Source organism: Balaenoptera borealis, assembly GCF_965194805.1.
Source record: "Balaenoptera borealis genome assembly, chromosome: 4".
In the NCBI taxonomy this organism is placed as follows: domain Eukaryota; kingdom Metazoa; phylum Chordata; class Mammalia; order Artiodactyla; family Balaenopteridae; genus Balaenoptera; species Balaenoptera borealis.
Genome location: NC_138861.1, coordinates 119,751,158 through 119,769,304, shown reverse-complemented (window position 1 = coordinate 119,769,304; position 18,147 = coordinate 119,751,158). Strand labels below are relative to the sequence as shown.

Genomic DNA, 18,147 nt, shown 5'->3' with positions numbered 1-18,147 from the left:
CTTGGATGAAAATGCTTAACGATATACATTAATTTCAGTATTAGTATCACAAAATTCCTATTTTTTTGCATTCAAAATACACATATATCTATTTCCTCACTGTAAAAAGAGAATAAAAATCACATCCTGGATCACCTCATAGAGATGTCACGAGAACAAAATAAGAACACTGGAAAAGTGAAAGTATTTCTAAGCATTAATTGAGCGTTAGTGTATAGTGAATGATCTACCTGTCTGTAGATGGGACCATTGAAAACTGTTGGTGATTGGAACCTCTGCCTGCATTTAATGGGAATAGAGGGATATAATGAGTGGAGATGTGAAAAATTTATTTGGACCTTTGTTACTATAACACTAGGTCCTGCTTCAAAATGTATATTGTGCATTAAACCCATTAATTTGTTTTCAGGACTGGTGATATAGAATTAGCTGCCAGGTAAAAATGTGGAATCAGGAGAAATGATGTCAACACTTACATTCCTGCTTTTCATACTTAAATGGCCTAAGTAATAGAATTTAATCTCTTCCATTACAAGAGGAAATAGTATTGATTCAATGTAGAAGGTTGCTGTAAGAGATAACTCTACCTAAAAATGAAAATCAGAATCATTTCAGCCTGAGGCCCATCTACTGGCAAAAGTAATCTGGAATTCTGTTTTCCCTATTATGTAACCATCCATGGTCAGTATGATTCTTAAGTGCAAACCATATCATTTGTAGGGACTCAAAGGTTCAAAGGGAGACATGGGGGACCCAGGTATGCCAGGTGAAAAAGGAGGAATTGGACTTCCTGGATTACCGGTATGTTTATATTTTTAAAGATGTATTCATATTAAGATAAAGTAAATAATCAGAAAATAGTTGTACTATTAGCTGCAGTCTCATCTAATGGTTCATTTAATATTTTTATTTTTAAATATTTGAAGTGTTTTTGGTTAATTACTACAACTAAGGCTCTAGAAGAAATTTTAAAGCATCTAACCAAATGAATTATAAAATAAACCTTTATGCTTTCCTGAATTATTTTCACTAGAAGATAGTAAAATAAATAGAGTTGGTCATTAATGTAGGATGTAACTGATCATTTTTAAATAAACAATAATTTTAAAAAACTAAAAAATACAAAATAATTAAAAAACAAATTACTCTGGAAGTGTTCTCCTTGTGTTACAATATTATGGGATGGTGTTTTTATGGTTTCCCCCATAATTTTTACTGAGAATCTGGAGAGGGAAATGTAGAAAAATGTGGGGAACAAAATGTAGAGAACCTCACTGCCCTAGATCATTTTTTAAAACAAGGAAATGTGTAAATAAGTGTCAGTGAAAACGAAGTTAAAGGACTGCTATTTTAAGTCAGCACCACCATTAAAAATATAACAGTTATAATTGGATATATTTAGCAATGTGTAAGTTTAACCAATCAAGCAGAACTTAGTTTCATTTACTTTATAATTTATTTCACATATCACGCACAATCCTAGGGATTTGAGGAAGCTTGCTGTTTAGCTTGAGGCTAAAATGCAAGGGGATAAATCCTTCTCTTACATTATCATGTGCATGATATTATAAAAATTTCAAGAGGATGATGGATTTGGGGAGAAAATTCAGCTGTTCCTTACTTGACCAGCTCAACTGTTAATGGTTATTTGTAGGGTGCCAATGGAATGAAAGGAGAAAAAGGAGACTCGGGATTGCCAGGTCCTCAGGGTCCTTCCGTAAGTCCATGGGGGCTGAACTTCCATGGTTCCTGAAAAACTCTGAAATGGGCCAATTATTCACCGACTTCAACCTGTGCCAGATGGTTTATCAACAGTAGAAAGGCCATGAACCTCTTGGTCTGTCAAACTGTAGAAGAAATATCTGTCAGCCTTGTACAGCGAGAGACAAAAGTGTCTCAGAGGTCTGAGTTAGAAGCGATTTTTCAGAGGGCTATCTAATCCCGAGGAGAAAATCAATGGTTTTCCCACGACGCTTTTGGGTAGAGCTCTGTGAATGTAGAACCTATGTTCTTTTTTTCTCCAGAGCCTTGTTGTTGCTTAGTGAAATATTTGAGAGTTTAATAGTAGTTGTAGCATTATAGCATTTCTTGGTAATCAGTTGCTTCCTTTTCTTTTAATGTACTTTTGATTTATTCTGGCTTTTGTAGAACAACTGTATTTTTTTTAAGTTTTTTTATTCTCACAAAGGAATTTCCAAATGTAGAGAATCAAATGCATCACTTGTTCCAGTATCCTTCTTCCTCTGCAACCATTAATGGCCTTAGCAGAAGCCCAGCATGAGATTCAAGCCTAACTGCCTTATCTAAATGAAGTAACCAAATTCATGTTTATTTTTCGGACATGCAGATCATAGGCCCACCAGGCCCACCAGGTCCCCATGGCCCACCAGGCCCCATGGTAAGTTTCCCTTCTCTCCAAAATATAATCATTTGTTTAAGAGCATGCTACCAGAGGAAACGTGAGCGCACCCCTCAAAACAGCCAGCTTGTATGTTGTACTACTCTCTGTGGAATGGACAAAAAATAGGAGGTGCTTTTCTGATTTTACAGTGTTGTCTTTCACTCTCCCAAGCACATCTGTTGGAAAGAGATAGGGTAGTTTTGTGATAGGAAAGTTGAATAAACAGATTTGGCAAGCTTTACTCCACTCTTAGGGTATGAACATTGGAAAATCATTTTAACCAACCACTGTTCTAGGCCATTAATAGCGTAACAAGATTAATAATTGTAGCCATTAATGAATGTTTCTAACCAACTTTGAGGATTGAGACCCTTTAATGAAATGTTCAATAAGAACATTTATAAAATAATATGATAAAAATTGTCTCACTTCCACAGATGGTACATATTGTTGGATCTTTTTCTTTTCACTTTTACATACTTCTGTAAATACAGTGTTTACTGCAAGTATCCCTCAGTGACCAGTGGAGACAATGACTGTGTCCTCATAGAACTTATGTTCAGTGAGGAAGGTAGCCATTAAACCAGCATAATTCTCCAAATGTCTACCTAATGACAGTTCTGTTAAGGCTAGAACTAGAAGGCAGAATGCTTCAAATGCTTTTGACTGGGATAGGTTGGGAACAAGTCAGGCAGTCTCTAAGGTCACATTTGTCTCGTCAGTGTCCTGATAAACCATATGTCTTCAATCACAGAGATTAAATAAACTGTCGGTCAATCTCTCCTCCTGTTGTGCTCCAACAAAGAACATCATTGGAATGATCTAAACCACAGAGCATAGCCCCAGACCCAATCATCTATGTCTTACTAAGTGCCGTTTCTATTTCATACCACAAAACAATTATAATTAACCTGATTTTCTTAAAACTAAACAGTGCTTTAAGAATCAAGCAAATGGCATACTTTTGGCTTTTTTTAATACTCCCGCCACTTTAAGTTAGAAAATTAAATTTGAAAATGCTATATCCATTCATATCATAAAATTAATTAGTTTAAAGGAATTTAAAACCATTTCTAAAATGAAATAAGAATACTTGATAAAATGGCCATTTCCTGAAAATGTTTATCCATAACGTATCCAAAGGGAAAATATTATTCCAATGTAGACATGTAACAAATATCTATGTATTGCTTGCTTAAAAAAAAAAACAACAACTTTTTCCTTCTGTTGTATGATTTTGCTGATGAGTATTTAAATACTTCTGTCTCCAAATAGTTCATTTAAATGACTTGAAAGTTTAAAGCAATCCACAGTAATCTTTAGTTAGTTTAGGTTGACTAATTAGTCTCTATACTTAGATTTTCCACAAAATACAGGGGAAAAGCCCTGATCCATGAATGTGTTGTGACTTCCTTCCACTGGTAAATAATTGTTACAAGAGCCTTGAATAATTCATCTTTGTAAAAATGAATGCGTTCTAAATAATAATGTTTAGCACTCCTGTACTAGAATCCTTTTCTTAGCCTTAAAGAAATGATGCAACAGGGTTCCAAACTTGACTGTCATCTCCTCATTTTCTTGCTCCTTTAGATTTCTTAAAACCTCGGGTCTAGGGCAGTTAGTAATTGAAAAGGTCTCCTCTTCACTGGTACTTAAAGTTCAAAACTTTTAAAGCAAATTTTAAACTCATAAGGTATCTCACATATTCCACCTAGATTTTTTTAAATAGGGATTTGAAAAATAGAAGTAGTGTGGGTTCACAAACACTTTTTTCTGTTTTTTTTTTTTCTTCCATATAACCCTGGCAGATTCCCCCCTCCCTCTCACAGGTATTTAGCAGAAAGAATTGCTATTAATGAATTTCCTATTACAGAGCAATCCAAGAGCTAGAAGGAACTTTCACTAGGTATTAACATCCACTGGCCTTCCTCTAGCTATAGCTCAAACAAGAAGATTCTTGTTATACATCTCTTTTGTTACTTTATATAATAGTTAATAGTCACCTCTGCTGGGGAAAAGTGAATCAATTCTTAATTAAAAGCTGTGTTTTCCATTTTCAGGGACCCCATGGACTTCCTGGACCAAAGGTAATCCAACAAATCCCTTGATTATTTGATGGTTGTTTCATTGTTAATCGTGGGGAAGCATGACAGAAGCATGTCTCTCCTGTCTTATTTATTTGTCAAGTAATGTTGATAATCTTTAAGCCTTTAAGTATCCAGATGTTTAAATTTCACAACAACGAGTGACTTACAACAAATTTAAGTGAAATCACCTAGAGATGAATTAGTCCTCATTTTGCCTTTTTCCTTGTCACTATGTAAGTTTCTTAAGTTACTAATCATAATATACTCAAAATCAACATTCTAAAAGGAAAAAAAAAAAAGTGAATCTGATGAGATTCTCAGACTAGTCCAGATGCTCTTTCTTAGTATGGTATCTTTAGTTGTATATTCAGATGTTGTTAGTTGATACTTCTTGCTTGTCATATAGCGGTACTGCATCTAAATGCTTTAATTATCCAGCATCTTAATTTTGTACTCCCCCAGAGGTCACTAGTCTAGAATGAGGTGAGGTATATCAAGTATGCTACACTGAGGAGAAGGTTACATCACATACACGTATTCTATACTCTGAATTAACAAGAGAACAATGGAGAATACCCCTTCCTTGTCAGAATTATTGCAGTTTGTATTGTGAAGATGGATGAAGGTGCATTCTTTGCCTTTGTGTAGACCGAGAAGACACCTTGGAGGATTAAAATGAGCCCTGAAAGACATGCTTCTTCTTTCAGTGAGCATATGTGATGAGGACGTATGTTCTAACCTCAGCTTTGCCACTGACAGGCTGTGTCACCTTGGGGAGATTATTTACCCTCTCTAATCCTTCATTTACTCAACTAAGTAACTTACCTCAGAGTGTTGTGATGATTTAATGAGGTATGATTATAGAACACTTCGCAGAATATGCGGTGCAGCTGTTAATAAACACCCAATAAACGTCAGTTGTTATTGTAATCTTGTGTTTTGATGCTTTGTTCTGAACAGAAAAATTCAGCTAGTCCTCAAGGCTGCTTGAGAAAAGGTTCAATGACTCTTGAAAGCTCTGCAGTAGTGAGTTGATGCATTGAAATGGAGAGGGGGTGAGGGGACACATAAATGCAGTGTTGGCACTAAGAATCAGAAAGCCTAGAGGCAGCCCACCCTCTCCTCTGAGCACTCCCGCTGACCACCCAGCTTTAGGGGTGGCAGAGGGATTGGTCTGACTCCAGAAACCTGAGTTTCCTTTTCGAGATGAAGCAGGTGACTCACCCAAGAAAGGAAAGAGTTCGTGCCTCTTTATTCTTCTTAGAATACCTTACCTTCTGATAAGGCCAGTGATTGACAGTGTCTCAGTGGCGTGGATTATAGTTTAGGGTAAGAACATTTTTGTTGGGGTCAAAAGAGAGCTTATCTATCAGCTCTGTGGTCTAGGTACTTATCTAGCCTTCTTGGGCCTCTTTCCTCACACTGGACTAAATAATATTTCCTTCTGTTGACTTCTGTTTGGATTTTAAGGTACCACTGAAGACCAGATTAATTGTAATGACTCAGGCCAAAACCACCAAGATTGAGTTTTTAATTCTATGAGTGATTCAGTTACCCCATCACCATTACATTAATAGATGCCCAAGATCCTTTTGCTATCTACAAGGCAATGATTCACTTTGCCTACACTTAACTTCAATTGTTATTTAAATCATAGATTTCAGAGAATTATAAAGTTGAAAACATCTCATAGATTACCTGTGCTAGCTCCTTGATTTTATAGATAATAAACTATAGGCTCAGGAGATTTAGGTTATTTGCTCTAAATTACACTGCCAATTAAATGACAGATCTGGGACTAGAATTTAGGTTCAGAGTTGAAATTTGAAATTTTTGCCCCAGAATTTGATTGTTTAAACCTACCTTCTCGGTTAACACCCATTCCTATCAATGCATGGTTCCTCACCAAAGAACTTCATAGCCTACCAAGGCTGCCCTTCCTATTCATCATCTTAAGATCACTTGCTGAATGAAAGTCCACACACATGCAAAGCCCTGAATCTCAAGTTTAGACCAGTTAACTGCAGTTGACTACTGAGCCTTGGCTTTAATCTCACATTGACTCTAGCTCTGGGACATTCCCAGGATCACACTTTACCAGCCATAGAACATTTGGCTTTTCTACAGTGGCAGCATTGCAAACTTCCTCTCCTCAGAACTGCCAAACTCCATTAGGTCATGCCAATGTGTTTATTATTTTGTGACCCCTTTGAAAGTTCAAATATATAGCATGGTTCCATGGATGACTCTAGCTCACTGTTTCCTAGAATTTCCTGATGAGAAGAATCACCTAGGAGACATTAAAAATACCATTCCTGTGCTGCTATGGTCCAGGTCGTGCCCTGGACTCTTTAACAAGTACTGCACTGATTTGCACCATCAAGCAAAAACCTGGGAAATACTGCCCAGATTAATAATCCCTCCTGCCATGTAAGCATAACATCTCCCCTCTCCCACCTCCACCACTTAAGACTCTATAGGGCATTTAAAACTGAAATCATCTTCCTTCCACAAGTCTTTCAAGATTTTCTTGATGAAATTAATATCTGTACTTAAAAGCTGAGAAGGGAACAGGTCAGAATTCTATTTCTAACATGCTGCTGCTGATAGAAAATAGTGTATTACATTCTTAGGTTTTTAAAAACAGAGTCAAGAGAATTTATCACTTATCATGGCTTTTGTATTGTCACCTTAAGTTAAATTCTAACCTACTTTATTCTAAGATTGGACAGACAGACAGTTAGTAAAGCCACATATAAGTTCTGTGATCTTCACATTCTCCTCTAGGATTGGCTCTTTGTTGTCCATTCTATTGATTAATCCATGTAGGGACCTGACTTGCAATGTCAGTGAATGAGGATTCACCAAATGACATTACTTTAAAAGTCAGTTGCTACATTTTTAGCTCATTCCCCTGGGCAATATGCTTAAAGGCTTAAAATATTCATATATATAACACTGTCCTGCATATTCCAGTTTTCCATTCCAGCAGAGTGAGTCTTTCCTGCTCAGCCTCCTTCAGTATCCTCCACTCCGATTGTCTTTGATTTACTTGGTCAGAACAATGTAGCATAACACCAATTTCCTTGAGGTAAAACTGAAAAATTCGAAGCTCAGACATATACATTTTGATTGTAAGGAGCACACTTTCTCAGGAGTTCTGCTTCCTAGAATATTATTTAATTGTCAATTTCAGTTTGTTCATTCTTAAAATTTTTTAAATTATTTTTGAACTGTTGCAAGACAAATCTAGCCTGACTCTGCTGTTACCTAAAACTGGGATCTGCAACCATTTCAGAGACTGGCTCTCTTCTCTCGAAGTTGAAACACCCATGATAGCAACCAAAATCGGCATTTGCTTTTGCATTTAGGGTGAACCAGGGTTAAATGGTGTTAAAGGATTGAAGGGTGAACCAGGTCAAAAGGGTGACAGAGGACCCCTTGGTCTTCCAGTAAGTAAAGAAAACTTTCCATTTCAGTGCAAATCTCAGACTTTTCTTTCTACCCTAAGTAAGAACTCCGGTTTACTCAGTGACCATCTTATGGCTGAGATTTCTGTAACTGGAAAACATACTGTGTTCGCGCAGAGCTCGGCCCAGTTTTGTTTTCTCTGACGTCTGCTCTTGTGTCAGAGGAAGACCCTGTAACAAACAATGCCATAAATGTTCTGTCGTTCAATTACATACATGCCAACCGTCCTCTTTTTTTTTTTTTTTTCCAACCGTCCTCTTTTAAGGCTGACAATTCTTCTCCCATCACCCTCCCCTTTAAAAAATTATTATGTGGATTATTTCATAATTTCTCCCAAATGTTTTTATTATTTAGTGTAGTGTCAAATCCTCCCTCAATTTTTATTTTTTCTTCTTCAATACCAAACACCATAGCCCCCTGTTGGTGGCAGGTATGCAATTGGCCATTGCTGAAGGCATGAGGTCAGTGCCGTGGCTCCTTACATTAATCAATCATATTGTGGTCTAAATGTTGTATGTTGTTTGTGCTGGAAATGCCCTCTTACGAGGTTCTTGTGGCAATAATGGAGAGTATGGAAGAAGTATTTTGCAGTTATTTAGAGATTTTTATTTTTAATGAAAAGGAGATTTCCACCTTTCATGCACTTTATGCTAGTCTTCTTTCCACAACAACTAAAAAGATATTTTTAAATGATTATTAAATATGAGGGTGTTTTTTGGTTTTTTGGGGGTTTTTTTGGCTGCACCGTGCAGCATGCGGGATCTTAGCTCCCTGACCAGGGATCGAACCTGTGTCCCCTGCAGTGGAAGAGCAGTCCTAACCACTGGACCGCCAGGGAATTCCTAAATATGAGTTTTAGTTTCAAGCTTTTCATATGCTGTCTATTCAGTGAATGCAGATAAAAGTCAGTAAAGAACATTATAGATTACATTATTAAAATATGACATAAAATTGGTAATAGAAAATAGTTTATACACGTCTCCATAAAAAAATTGGTGACTATTTTTCCCACAAGTACTGTATTCTAAGTACTAAAGTATTCCTCTTGATAGCCGATGCCTTACATAGATCAGGCAAGTAGTAGATGCTTAATATGTATTCATTTATTGAATGATGTAAGCCTCATATTAGAGTATAGGTTAAATCACACCAATTAGATCATGCCACAGGTATAAAACCTAAAACCTGTATAACATATGTGAGTCATTAATTCACATTCCAGGTAAATATAATATTATATTATCAGTGCCAAAATTTTATCATCCCCCTATTTATTTTTAAATTTTATAATAATGGTGACTCTGAAGAAAGTATCAAAAAGCAAAAGAAAGTTTGGATTTCTATTTTATTTAAACCCTCAATCTGATTTCTTTAAAGTTTGCCCTAATTTCAAATCTAGGACTAGTGGTCATTTTTATGTAACATTTAGCCAAAAGGTTTACATATGCTAGCATTAAGCAAATGATAGCACACATATTTTTTTTTAATTTTAATCATTTCTAAGTAAATTGAATTTTGCAGTTATAATCTGACTCACAATAGGATTGTACAGAAGGAATTGTAAAATAAAAAACGAAAATTACTCCCCAAAATGTATGATATAGCATCATTTGTAGAGTTTGCAGCTGGAATAAATTTTTTTTCTTCCATTTTGTATTATTAACTACATCTGAAGCATAAAATGGGGAAATAGTTCTGCAACCTTGCCAAGAGATGTATAGAACTAGTGCATTGTCTTTCTTAAATACTCCTTGGTCAAATCAACATTTTTAAAGGACTATAAATAAACATTTGAGTTTTGAGATACAAAAGCCATACCAAAAAAGTAATTGTGCTTATAATTGAAACAAGCATTGAAAATGTCATCTTTTAGTCATACGTTATGCATAGCCTAGAGTTGAAGGGAAAGAAAAGCATGCATTGCCTGAGAACAACATTCAATTTTTAAAGTATTTCCCATTCAGACTTTGATGCTTGATTATTTGAAGTGAGCTGAGGAACAATGTTGTTTGGGACAGTTATTTCTTTCTGGACTCATGAAATTTTTCTGGCTTTTTCCTGTTCCTAGAAGTCCCTCTAGTGGTGACTAATGTGAACACAGTAAGAACAATCCAGAAAACAATGAGTATCGTCTGTGTAAAACCCAGTCACCCTGACATGTTAAAATTCTGCATTTGTTATTCATAAATGCTATTTTAACAAGTAAAACTAGAGCTGTTTTCTTCTCCTCTGAAATTCTAACTTGATTGATTATTATAATGAGCCCTTTCCTAGAAGATTGGCCGTTATTTTTTTTTCAGAACCAAAAGAAATATATTGTGAATGGCACAGTCTTTAGAAAATTAATTTCATATGGAAATTAGCAACCCAGACTGTTACTGGTAACTATTTTAAAGCCCACTTTATAAACCTCATTCACTTGATTTCTAAGTAAGAATTTATCAAATGGAAATGTCATAAAAATGCCATCATCTGTGGGGTGTTTATTGTCACATGGTTTTTTTTTTTTAACTAACAATTTGTAGCAATGTGATATTCATCCCAGAACCCTGTGACTGCGTATTATGTTGTTGAAGTGTTACATTTGTTCATCAGTACCTCATACTAATCTCTGTTCTTGTCATTCGTGTTACACCCACCAACCCTGCTACCAACCAAATCACACAGGGAGCATCTGGCTTAGACGGAAAGCCAGGATCCCGGGTGAGTCAGCGCCTCAACTTGCTCCAACATGTTTTGTGGCTAGGAGTCTTATGCTTCAGGACAGACTCCCATCAAATGATGAGGGGTACATAGGACTGGAGCAGGACAAAGTGGACAAAGATAGTGGCAGAAAAGGGAAAGGTAGACAAAGCCTGGGTTGCAGCCTTGTTTGTCATACAGCCTAAACTGCAGAACATCTTTCTGAAGCCTGGGTTCAAGTCTGGATAACTTGTGACGTGGGAAGAATGACCAATCTAATTGGCTTCATTGTCGTAGAATCCCAGACAGATTTTTCCATAACCAATGAACACTTCCTGCAATTCCATGGGAGGGGCCCTCTGAAGGAATCAAAATCATGGGAATTTATTTTAACTTGCTTTTCCTTTTATGTTTATGTCCATATTAGAAGTGTAACTTCTTCTTTGGAACTAACTTTCAAATCTCGGTTCATTGAAATGACTTGTCTGTCTTCTGTCATTTTGTCTCTTTTCTATGGTTCTTAACAGCTCCATCTCTTAAATTTCAGCTACAGGTCCTCAATATTTAGAAGTCTTCTGAAGATGAACTTTGAGTTCAGGCAGTAAGAAAAAGATCAAACTGATGTTGATAACTCACCAACATTAGAATGAGTTTAAAACCCTGAATTATTTCATATCACAAGACTCATAGAATAAACAAGAATAGTAAAACAGAAATAGGAATACTAAAAAAGTTGTGCTAGAATAGTTTCTATGTTTACAAATATCATAATAAATTCATTGCAAATCTAGGCATAGTCTTCCTGAAAATGAGCAAATATACCTGAAGTCCTTGCTACATTTTTAAGAATCAAAAAGAATTCCAAGCTCTTCAATTCTAAAAACCTGTTTCAGGCAGTCATTATTTTCACTGGACCTCAGTGTTCCTATATTCATCCAAGTATTATCTCATCTGCCACAGAAATCCTAACCCTGAACCAGGAGGCCAGAGGGCAATTATGCCATTAAATCATCCAGCTGCCTGGTTTGTGCCTTATAAGCCCAGTGACTTGAGCCACTGCAACAGAACCTATAGGAATAATTCCTTCTTTCTAAGCCCCCTGCTGCTTCCAACAGAACTGAAGAAAGTTTGAACAGTTAAACACTGTTCTCATTTATTTAAGTTTTTTTTTTTTACTTGTATAACTATTCGAGCCTCTTAAACAGCTGAAAACAAGACTTCAGAGCATTTGTGGCCAAGAGGAGTAGGGGTAACTGTAGGGGCAGAGAATGGATGTGAAGAAGAGGTGATGTGAAGCAAAAACAATTAATTTTTTCTTAAGATTTTGGGGGCAAAGTGAAGATGTTCCATTTAGTCAGGGAGGAAATACATAATTAAATATGATATACAGTATTTTGTGTGAGCCTTTCATTGAAATATGCAGTTATATAATTCATCCCTTTTGCATGAGTTTCTTGAAAACTACTGGCCTGAAAGAATCAAGCATAAAGCAGTTTGAAAGGAGATGTGTTGTCTTACTGACATTCTAAGGCATCATTCACCCAGGAAAAGTCCAGGATAAATTATAACTGCTTTTCTTACAGCCCTTGGGATATGTCTCATATTATATTATTTTTATCTTTTTTTAGGGTACAGATGGCCCTATGGGACCCCATGGCCCTGCAGGTCCCAAAGGAGAAAGAGTAAGTTGCTCCTGAGGTTATTAAGCTGTGACCTAAGGAAAGCACAGAGTGTGGCTTTTCCATTTTAGTTGATCTGAGCTGTTCATTTCCCAGAAGAAATAAAGGGCCATCTAATAGTGAATGGAAATAGATGCCATCTTAAGTTCTATTCAGAGTCCTCATGCTGAGAGAATGACAGAGTATTAGAATATGCCTGCCTTAACAACAACAACAAAAAATGCATACATTTTCATAGCTAAAGTAAATAGCTCAGACCATTCCTTCTTAACCCCTAAGGAAGATGTCTTCATTTGGCCTTAATCCAGAAAGTTAATGTCAATAGGTCTAAAAATTCCAGGACTACATATTCTGGTTGATAATCTTTTATATAAAGCTACTGTATTCATTCAGAATAAGTTATAACTTTTCTAAAGGGAAATTACAAAACCTAAGTATTCTCTGCACAGTTACACATGCTCTTTTTTTAGCAAAAGAATAGCCTTTCTTTAACCATAAGGAAATAATTTTAGTGCATTATAAAACAAAAACCTTCCACTAACCTCTCTATTGCTAAGCCATGTTTCCATATCTTTGGGAGGAAAAAAGACACTCAGAGTGGAAGATAAACATCTGACACAAAAAAATGTACTACAGCATCAGCAGCTGGTCATCTGTCTGGAACTTCTCTCCCTCTTTCTCTGTTTTTCTTCCACTTTTTCTTTCCCTCACCTTGAAAAACTTAGAAGGTTTTTTTGTATCTGAGTAGAATTGTGTCCTCAATTTCCCCACCATCCAGGATAGGATGTAAAGAAAGTATCCTAATGGTGAAGACTTCAAAATGTTGGAATGATTCATTGTGCAACTTTGTGGTCTTTTAAAACTAGATAGAGTTTCATCAGTCTGGGATAATTTGCTTTAAAATAGAGGGCCACATAGTGATTTCTTTGGCATACATCCCCATCCCATAATTCCATGTCCTATAAAGTGAATTCACTTATTCAGTAAGTATTTATCACATTAAGATGTACAAAACACAATGTGCTCCTAGTGTGAAATGAAAACGCTCCCCTCCCATTTATGAAGTCTGTTTTGCTAATTGTTCTAATGAATTGCATAATAATAATTGATTCATCATCCTATAACCTTTTATTAATACACTGTATATATTTACTCAGTACTGTGAAGGAAGCAGCTATTTTCCGTGATCTAGAAGAGTTTACAATCTAATTGCAGAGGAAAAAAATGTCTGCAAGGAATAACTAGATAATGAGGCCTAAGTGAATACAAATAGTACATGCTGTGCATTCAGCGACGAGGGAGGCTGGCTTTACCCAAGAATGCTTCTAGGAAGAGGTGAGTCCTAAAGGAAATAAATCATCTGAATTTATTTCTAAGGTCAAACCAAAGACTTACGAAGATCATCTTAATTAAAAAGATTTAAAAGCTCAGAGCCTCATGCTGCTGGTGCATTCAAGCATTGTGTCAAGAAATCCAGTACATGGACTAAAAATGGAGCAGCAAATCTCAAGTAGTCTAGTGGCAGAAGGCCCTGGGACTCAAGAGGGCTTACCGTTTGGTAAATCAGCTGTTACTTCCGAGAGCTCCGCGGTGTCACAAGAGTATCAGGTCTCAGCGCTGGGGTAGAATTCACCAAGAGAGCAAATGAAATGGCTAAGAATTTGTGAAGGCAGAGTTTAAGTCAAATGGTGTGCAGTGTAAAGTGTTACACTTGTATTTACTCAGCATGTTAACTATCTTAACTGGATCAGATATCAGTACTCTCTCCAAGTGCCCCTCTCCCTAAGTGCTAAACTAGAGTGTGATTCTCAAAGTTAATTGATGGAGGTGCCATCTGGACTCTCTTGAAAAAGTTTCAAATTTTAAAGAGGCAGGTATCAAGAAAGGGGCTCATTCTAGAATAATTCCTCAGTGTAGACATGCAAATTAAAGATCCTGAATGACATGAGACCAGCCTAAAAGAAACGAGGCATTTGACAGACAGTGTTAATTCAAGAATTGTCAAATACATGACCGGCAGCATTAGTAGTCAGCTCTTCAGAGCACCTGCTCGTCCTACCTTCAGCTGATTTCTTCATCTTGGCCTTGTAACCACTAAGGAACTCCGTAGAGTGTGTTAAATTTGAGAGGTTCAAAGTTCTTTTGGAATGAATTAATCCAGGAAAAGATGTTGCACGTTCAAGGCCCTGTGTTAATATTTCATTCCTAAAAGTTTTCAAGCTGAAACCATTAAGCTGCTTTTGGCTCCAAGTGACAGAACCCCAACTCAAAATGGCTTAAACAATAAAGAAATTTATAGTTTTGTGTGGCAAAATAGTCAAAGGAGGAACTCTAGGCTTTGCTTCTATGCACTTTCCAAGAGCTGGCTTTGTCTTCTGACCACAGGCAAGCTGGTTGCAGTGGTTCCAGACCTCCCCTCTGGCGAGGCATCGGCAGAGAGCAAACATAGGGACTGTCTTCTCCTGTATCCTCCTTAGCTGTGAGGAAACCGTCCCCAAAGCTTCCCAGCCACTTCCCCTGACACTTCATTGACCAGGATTGGGTTATATGTCCACTTCTGAAGCAGTCACTGGGAGTGAGATGGAATTGTCATTGTTAGCTTAAAGTAAGTATTTGGGGTGGGCAATTCTGCAAGAGGAGCTCCACAGCTTTAGTGACAGCTGAATTCAAATCAGCCACGGTATATTCATTTTAAAAACAAAATAAAGCTGAAGTACTCAATCAGAGGAGGAAGAAGGGAGTAGGTATATCAAAATAATCTGTGGAGATATTTCAAACCAGAGCTACTCTAATCCATTGAGTTTTTACGAATTAGACCAACTCCAGGTTACATGAACCTTCCTTCTAAATACCCACCTCCCATTTACACACGCACGCACACACACACACCATTACCAACACCACCACCACTTAAAAAATCATAAATAACACTGCCAGATCAAACTGAAAGAACTTTATTTTGAATTAGTGCTCTTTGGGTTGCCAAGCCCTTTTCATTAAAAACAAGACCTCTAACTGTACGATAATAATGAGAGCTTCTTTTTATGGACATATTATTTGGCAACATATAATTTCATATTTTGTAATCACACTTAATCTTCAGGAAAATTCTTGCAGAATATGTATTACTCTTCTTATTTTACAGCCAATGAAACACAGGCACAGAAAGGTTAAGAAAGTTACCCAAGGCCACACATCCAGTCAGTGCCAGAACTGGAATTCAAATTTAAATCTGTTTCATGTCAAAGCCTGGCCACTTTACTGCATGCAATTCCTGCTCTTTCAGTAATAAACATAAAGTAATAATGAGTAAAAGTGCAATAAGCTTTTATCATATTTATTCCCCAAAATCTCCCTATACTCTATGTGCCTCTAAGTGACAGTGCTAATTAGCACCAACAACCCCTAAGTTTAAATTAAAGAAGAATGTTGACAGTGACTTGAAATTTGCTCACATGGGAATTTGGAGTGTAGAGAAACACAGAGTAATACTTGGATCTGCATGCACAGTTATCAGCTGAACTTGACCTTTTACCCCTGGAAGAGATTTGCTACCATTAAACTTCTTCAGGGGTGTGATAAAAGAAGGTAACATTTTCTTTTGGCCCCTCACATAAACATCGTCATTCTCCTGAAGTTTCCATATTAAATATTGACAGTTTCACTTTGGAGGTGGCAGCAGAAGAAAACACTACTTGAAATGCAGACATCTCTTTTTTTATTATCACCATTTCATATTCCTGGGTCACCTCCAATTACACTTATTTTTTATAAGCATTCAAGATTATCGTTTAACGAATCAACCAACAAAGGATTAATCTCCAAAATATATAAACAGCTCATGCAGCTCAATATTAAAAAACAAACAACCCAATCCAAAAATGGGCAGAAGACCTAAATAGACATTTCTCCAAAGAAGACTTACAGATGGCCAAGAAGCACATGAAAAGCTGCTCAACATCACTAATTATTAGAGAAATGCAAATCAGAACTACAATGAGGTGTCACCTCACACCAGTTAGAATGGGCATCATCAGAAAATCTACAATCAACAAATGCTGGAGAGGGTGTGGAGAAAAGAGAACCCTCTTGAACTGTTGGTGGGAATGTAAATTGATACAGCCAGGCACTATGGAGAACAGTATGGAGGTTCCTTAAAAAACTAAAAATAGAATTACCATATGATCCAGCAATCCCACTACTGGGCATATACCCAGAGAAAACCATAGTTCAAAAAACACATGCACCCCAATGTTCATTGCAGCACTATTTACAATAGCCAGGTCATGGAAGCAACCTAAATGCCCATCGACAGATGAATGGATAAAGAAGATGTGGTACATAAATACCATGGAATATTACTCAGCCATAAAAAGGAACGAAATTGGGTCATTTGTAGAGGCGTGGATGGATCTAGAGGCTGTCATACAGAGTGAAGTAAGTCAGAAAGAGAAAAACAAATATCGTATATTAGCGCGTATATGTGGAACCTAGAAAAATGGTACAGATGAACCGGTTTGCAGGGCAGAAATAGAGACACAGATGTAGAGAACAAACGTATGGACACCAAGGGGGGACAGTGGCGGGGGTGGGGGGTGGTGGTGGTGGGATGAACTGGGAGATTGGGATTAACATATATACACGAATATGTTTAAAATAGATAACTAGTAAGAACATGCTGTATAATAAAATAAATTTTAAAAAAAGATTATCGTTTAAGCTGAGACAAGCTCTGCTACTTAAATAGGTACATGGAGAGAGAGTGATGAGGTAGTAAATTCCTACCTTATCAGGCACTGAGTAGAAAGCATAAAAGTTTTTAAACCCTCTTTTTCAGAAAGGAAGCAAAACATACATGATGGTATTGATTTGACTTGATTCATGAATTCTGCAAATATTTACTGATGTGCCGGACACTATTATAAGCTGTGGGCATGCAGTAGGGAAAAAAGCCAGGGCCCTGGCACCCTAGTGTGCAGATTCTAGTGAGGGGCTCAGCAGAGAATAGACAGGTTATAACGTGGGTATGTCTCCTGGTGTATGAGCACCGTGAAGTAAAATACAGCTCAGGTAAGGGCAGGTGCAGTCAAGGAAGAAGGGCTTGCTGAAGAGGCATTTGGTAGGGGGATAAAGAATTTTCTTATTACATTTTTGAAAAAGTAGTAACTTAAAATAATTAGTAACAAATACACATTTCACAGCAAGGCCAAAGAAACCCAAGCACCGCACCCTAGATATGCAAGTCCTTTTGCACCGCTGGGCAGACAGTCCTTCTTTCAAAGGTGATTCTGTAAAATATGCTAACATGGATTTCTTTTGCTGTATCACTGGCAGCGGCCCTGAAAGAGCCTGACTCTTTGGAATTTTGATAGAATGATACTTCAAATAGAGGATTTAGCCACAGGCCATCAGGGAAAGTGTGTGAATATAGGTGCTTGTTTATGATTTGCACTTTCACCTTTCATTATAGGGTGAAAAAGGAGCTATGGGAGAGCCGGGACCCCGAGGGCCGTATGGTCTTCCCGTGAGTTCTCTTGTCTCGTGATGGTGTTTCCCTTCAGCATGTATAGATGACCTGTCCCTGGCGTGGTTAACCCTCCCCTCGTGGGGAGACTAATCCCATCAGAGGAGCAAAGAACAATCCACTAATTCTCTTCAATGCCAGTGTAACTGGGTACTTCAGAGAGAGGTCATATTTGTGTCGTATTCTTACACTCACGTACAGACACCCACACGCTTCACCAGATTGAGAGGATCAGAGGTTGTCCATGAGATGGGCAGTGCTAACCTGAAAGGGGGCTTTTGACTGTCAGATAATCCCTCCCTG

General features: G+C 37.2%; 1 protein-coding gene across 6 annotated transcripts in view; it reads left to right on the top strand.

Annotated features, from left to right (window-relative positions):
- The window catches only part of COL25A1 (collagen type XXV alpha 1 chain), a gene marked incomplete at its 5' end in the record, with an annotated part of 478,255 nt that overhangs the window by 434,086 nt on the left and 26,022 nt on the right, over positions 1-18,147 (top strand). For 4 of the 6 annotated variants that reach the window (XM_082389176.1, XM_082389174.1, XM_082389173.1 and 1 more), the window contains 8 exons: positions 721-801; positions 1,655-1,717; positions 2,348-2,398; positions 4,462-4,488; positions 7,860-7,940; positions 10,627-10,662; positions 12,270-12,323; positions 17,791-17,844. In XM_082389176.1, the coding sequence (XP_082245302.1) occupies positions 721-801; positions 1,655-1,717; positions 2,348-2,398; positions 4,462-4,488; positions 7,860-7,940; positions 10,627-10,662; positions 12,270-12,323; positions 17,791-17,844 (447 nt within the window). The remainder of the gene's footprint in view (positions 1-720; positions 802-1,654; positions 1,718-2,347; positions 2,399-4,461; positions 4,489-7,859; positions 7,941-10,626; positions 10,663-12,269; positions 12,324-17,790; positions 17,845-18,147) is intronic. The other 2 variants (XM_082389177.1, XM_082389178.1) reach the window with 2 other exon arrangements.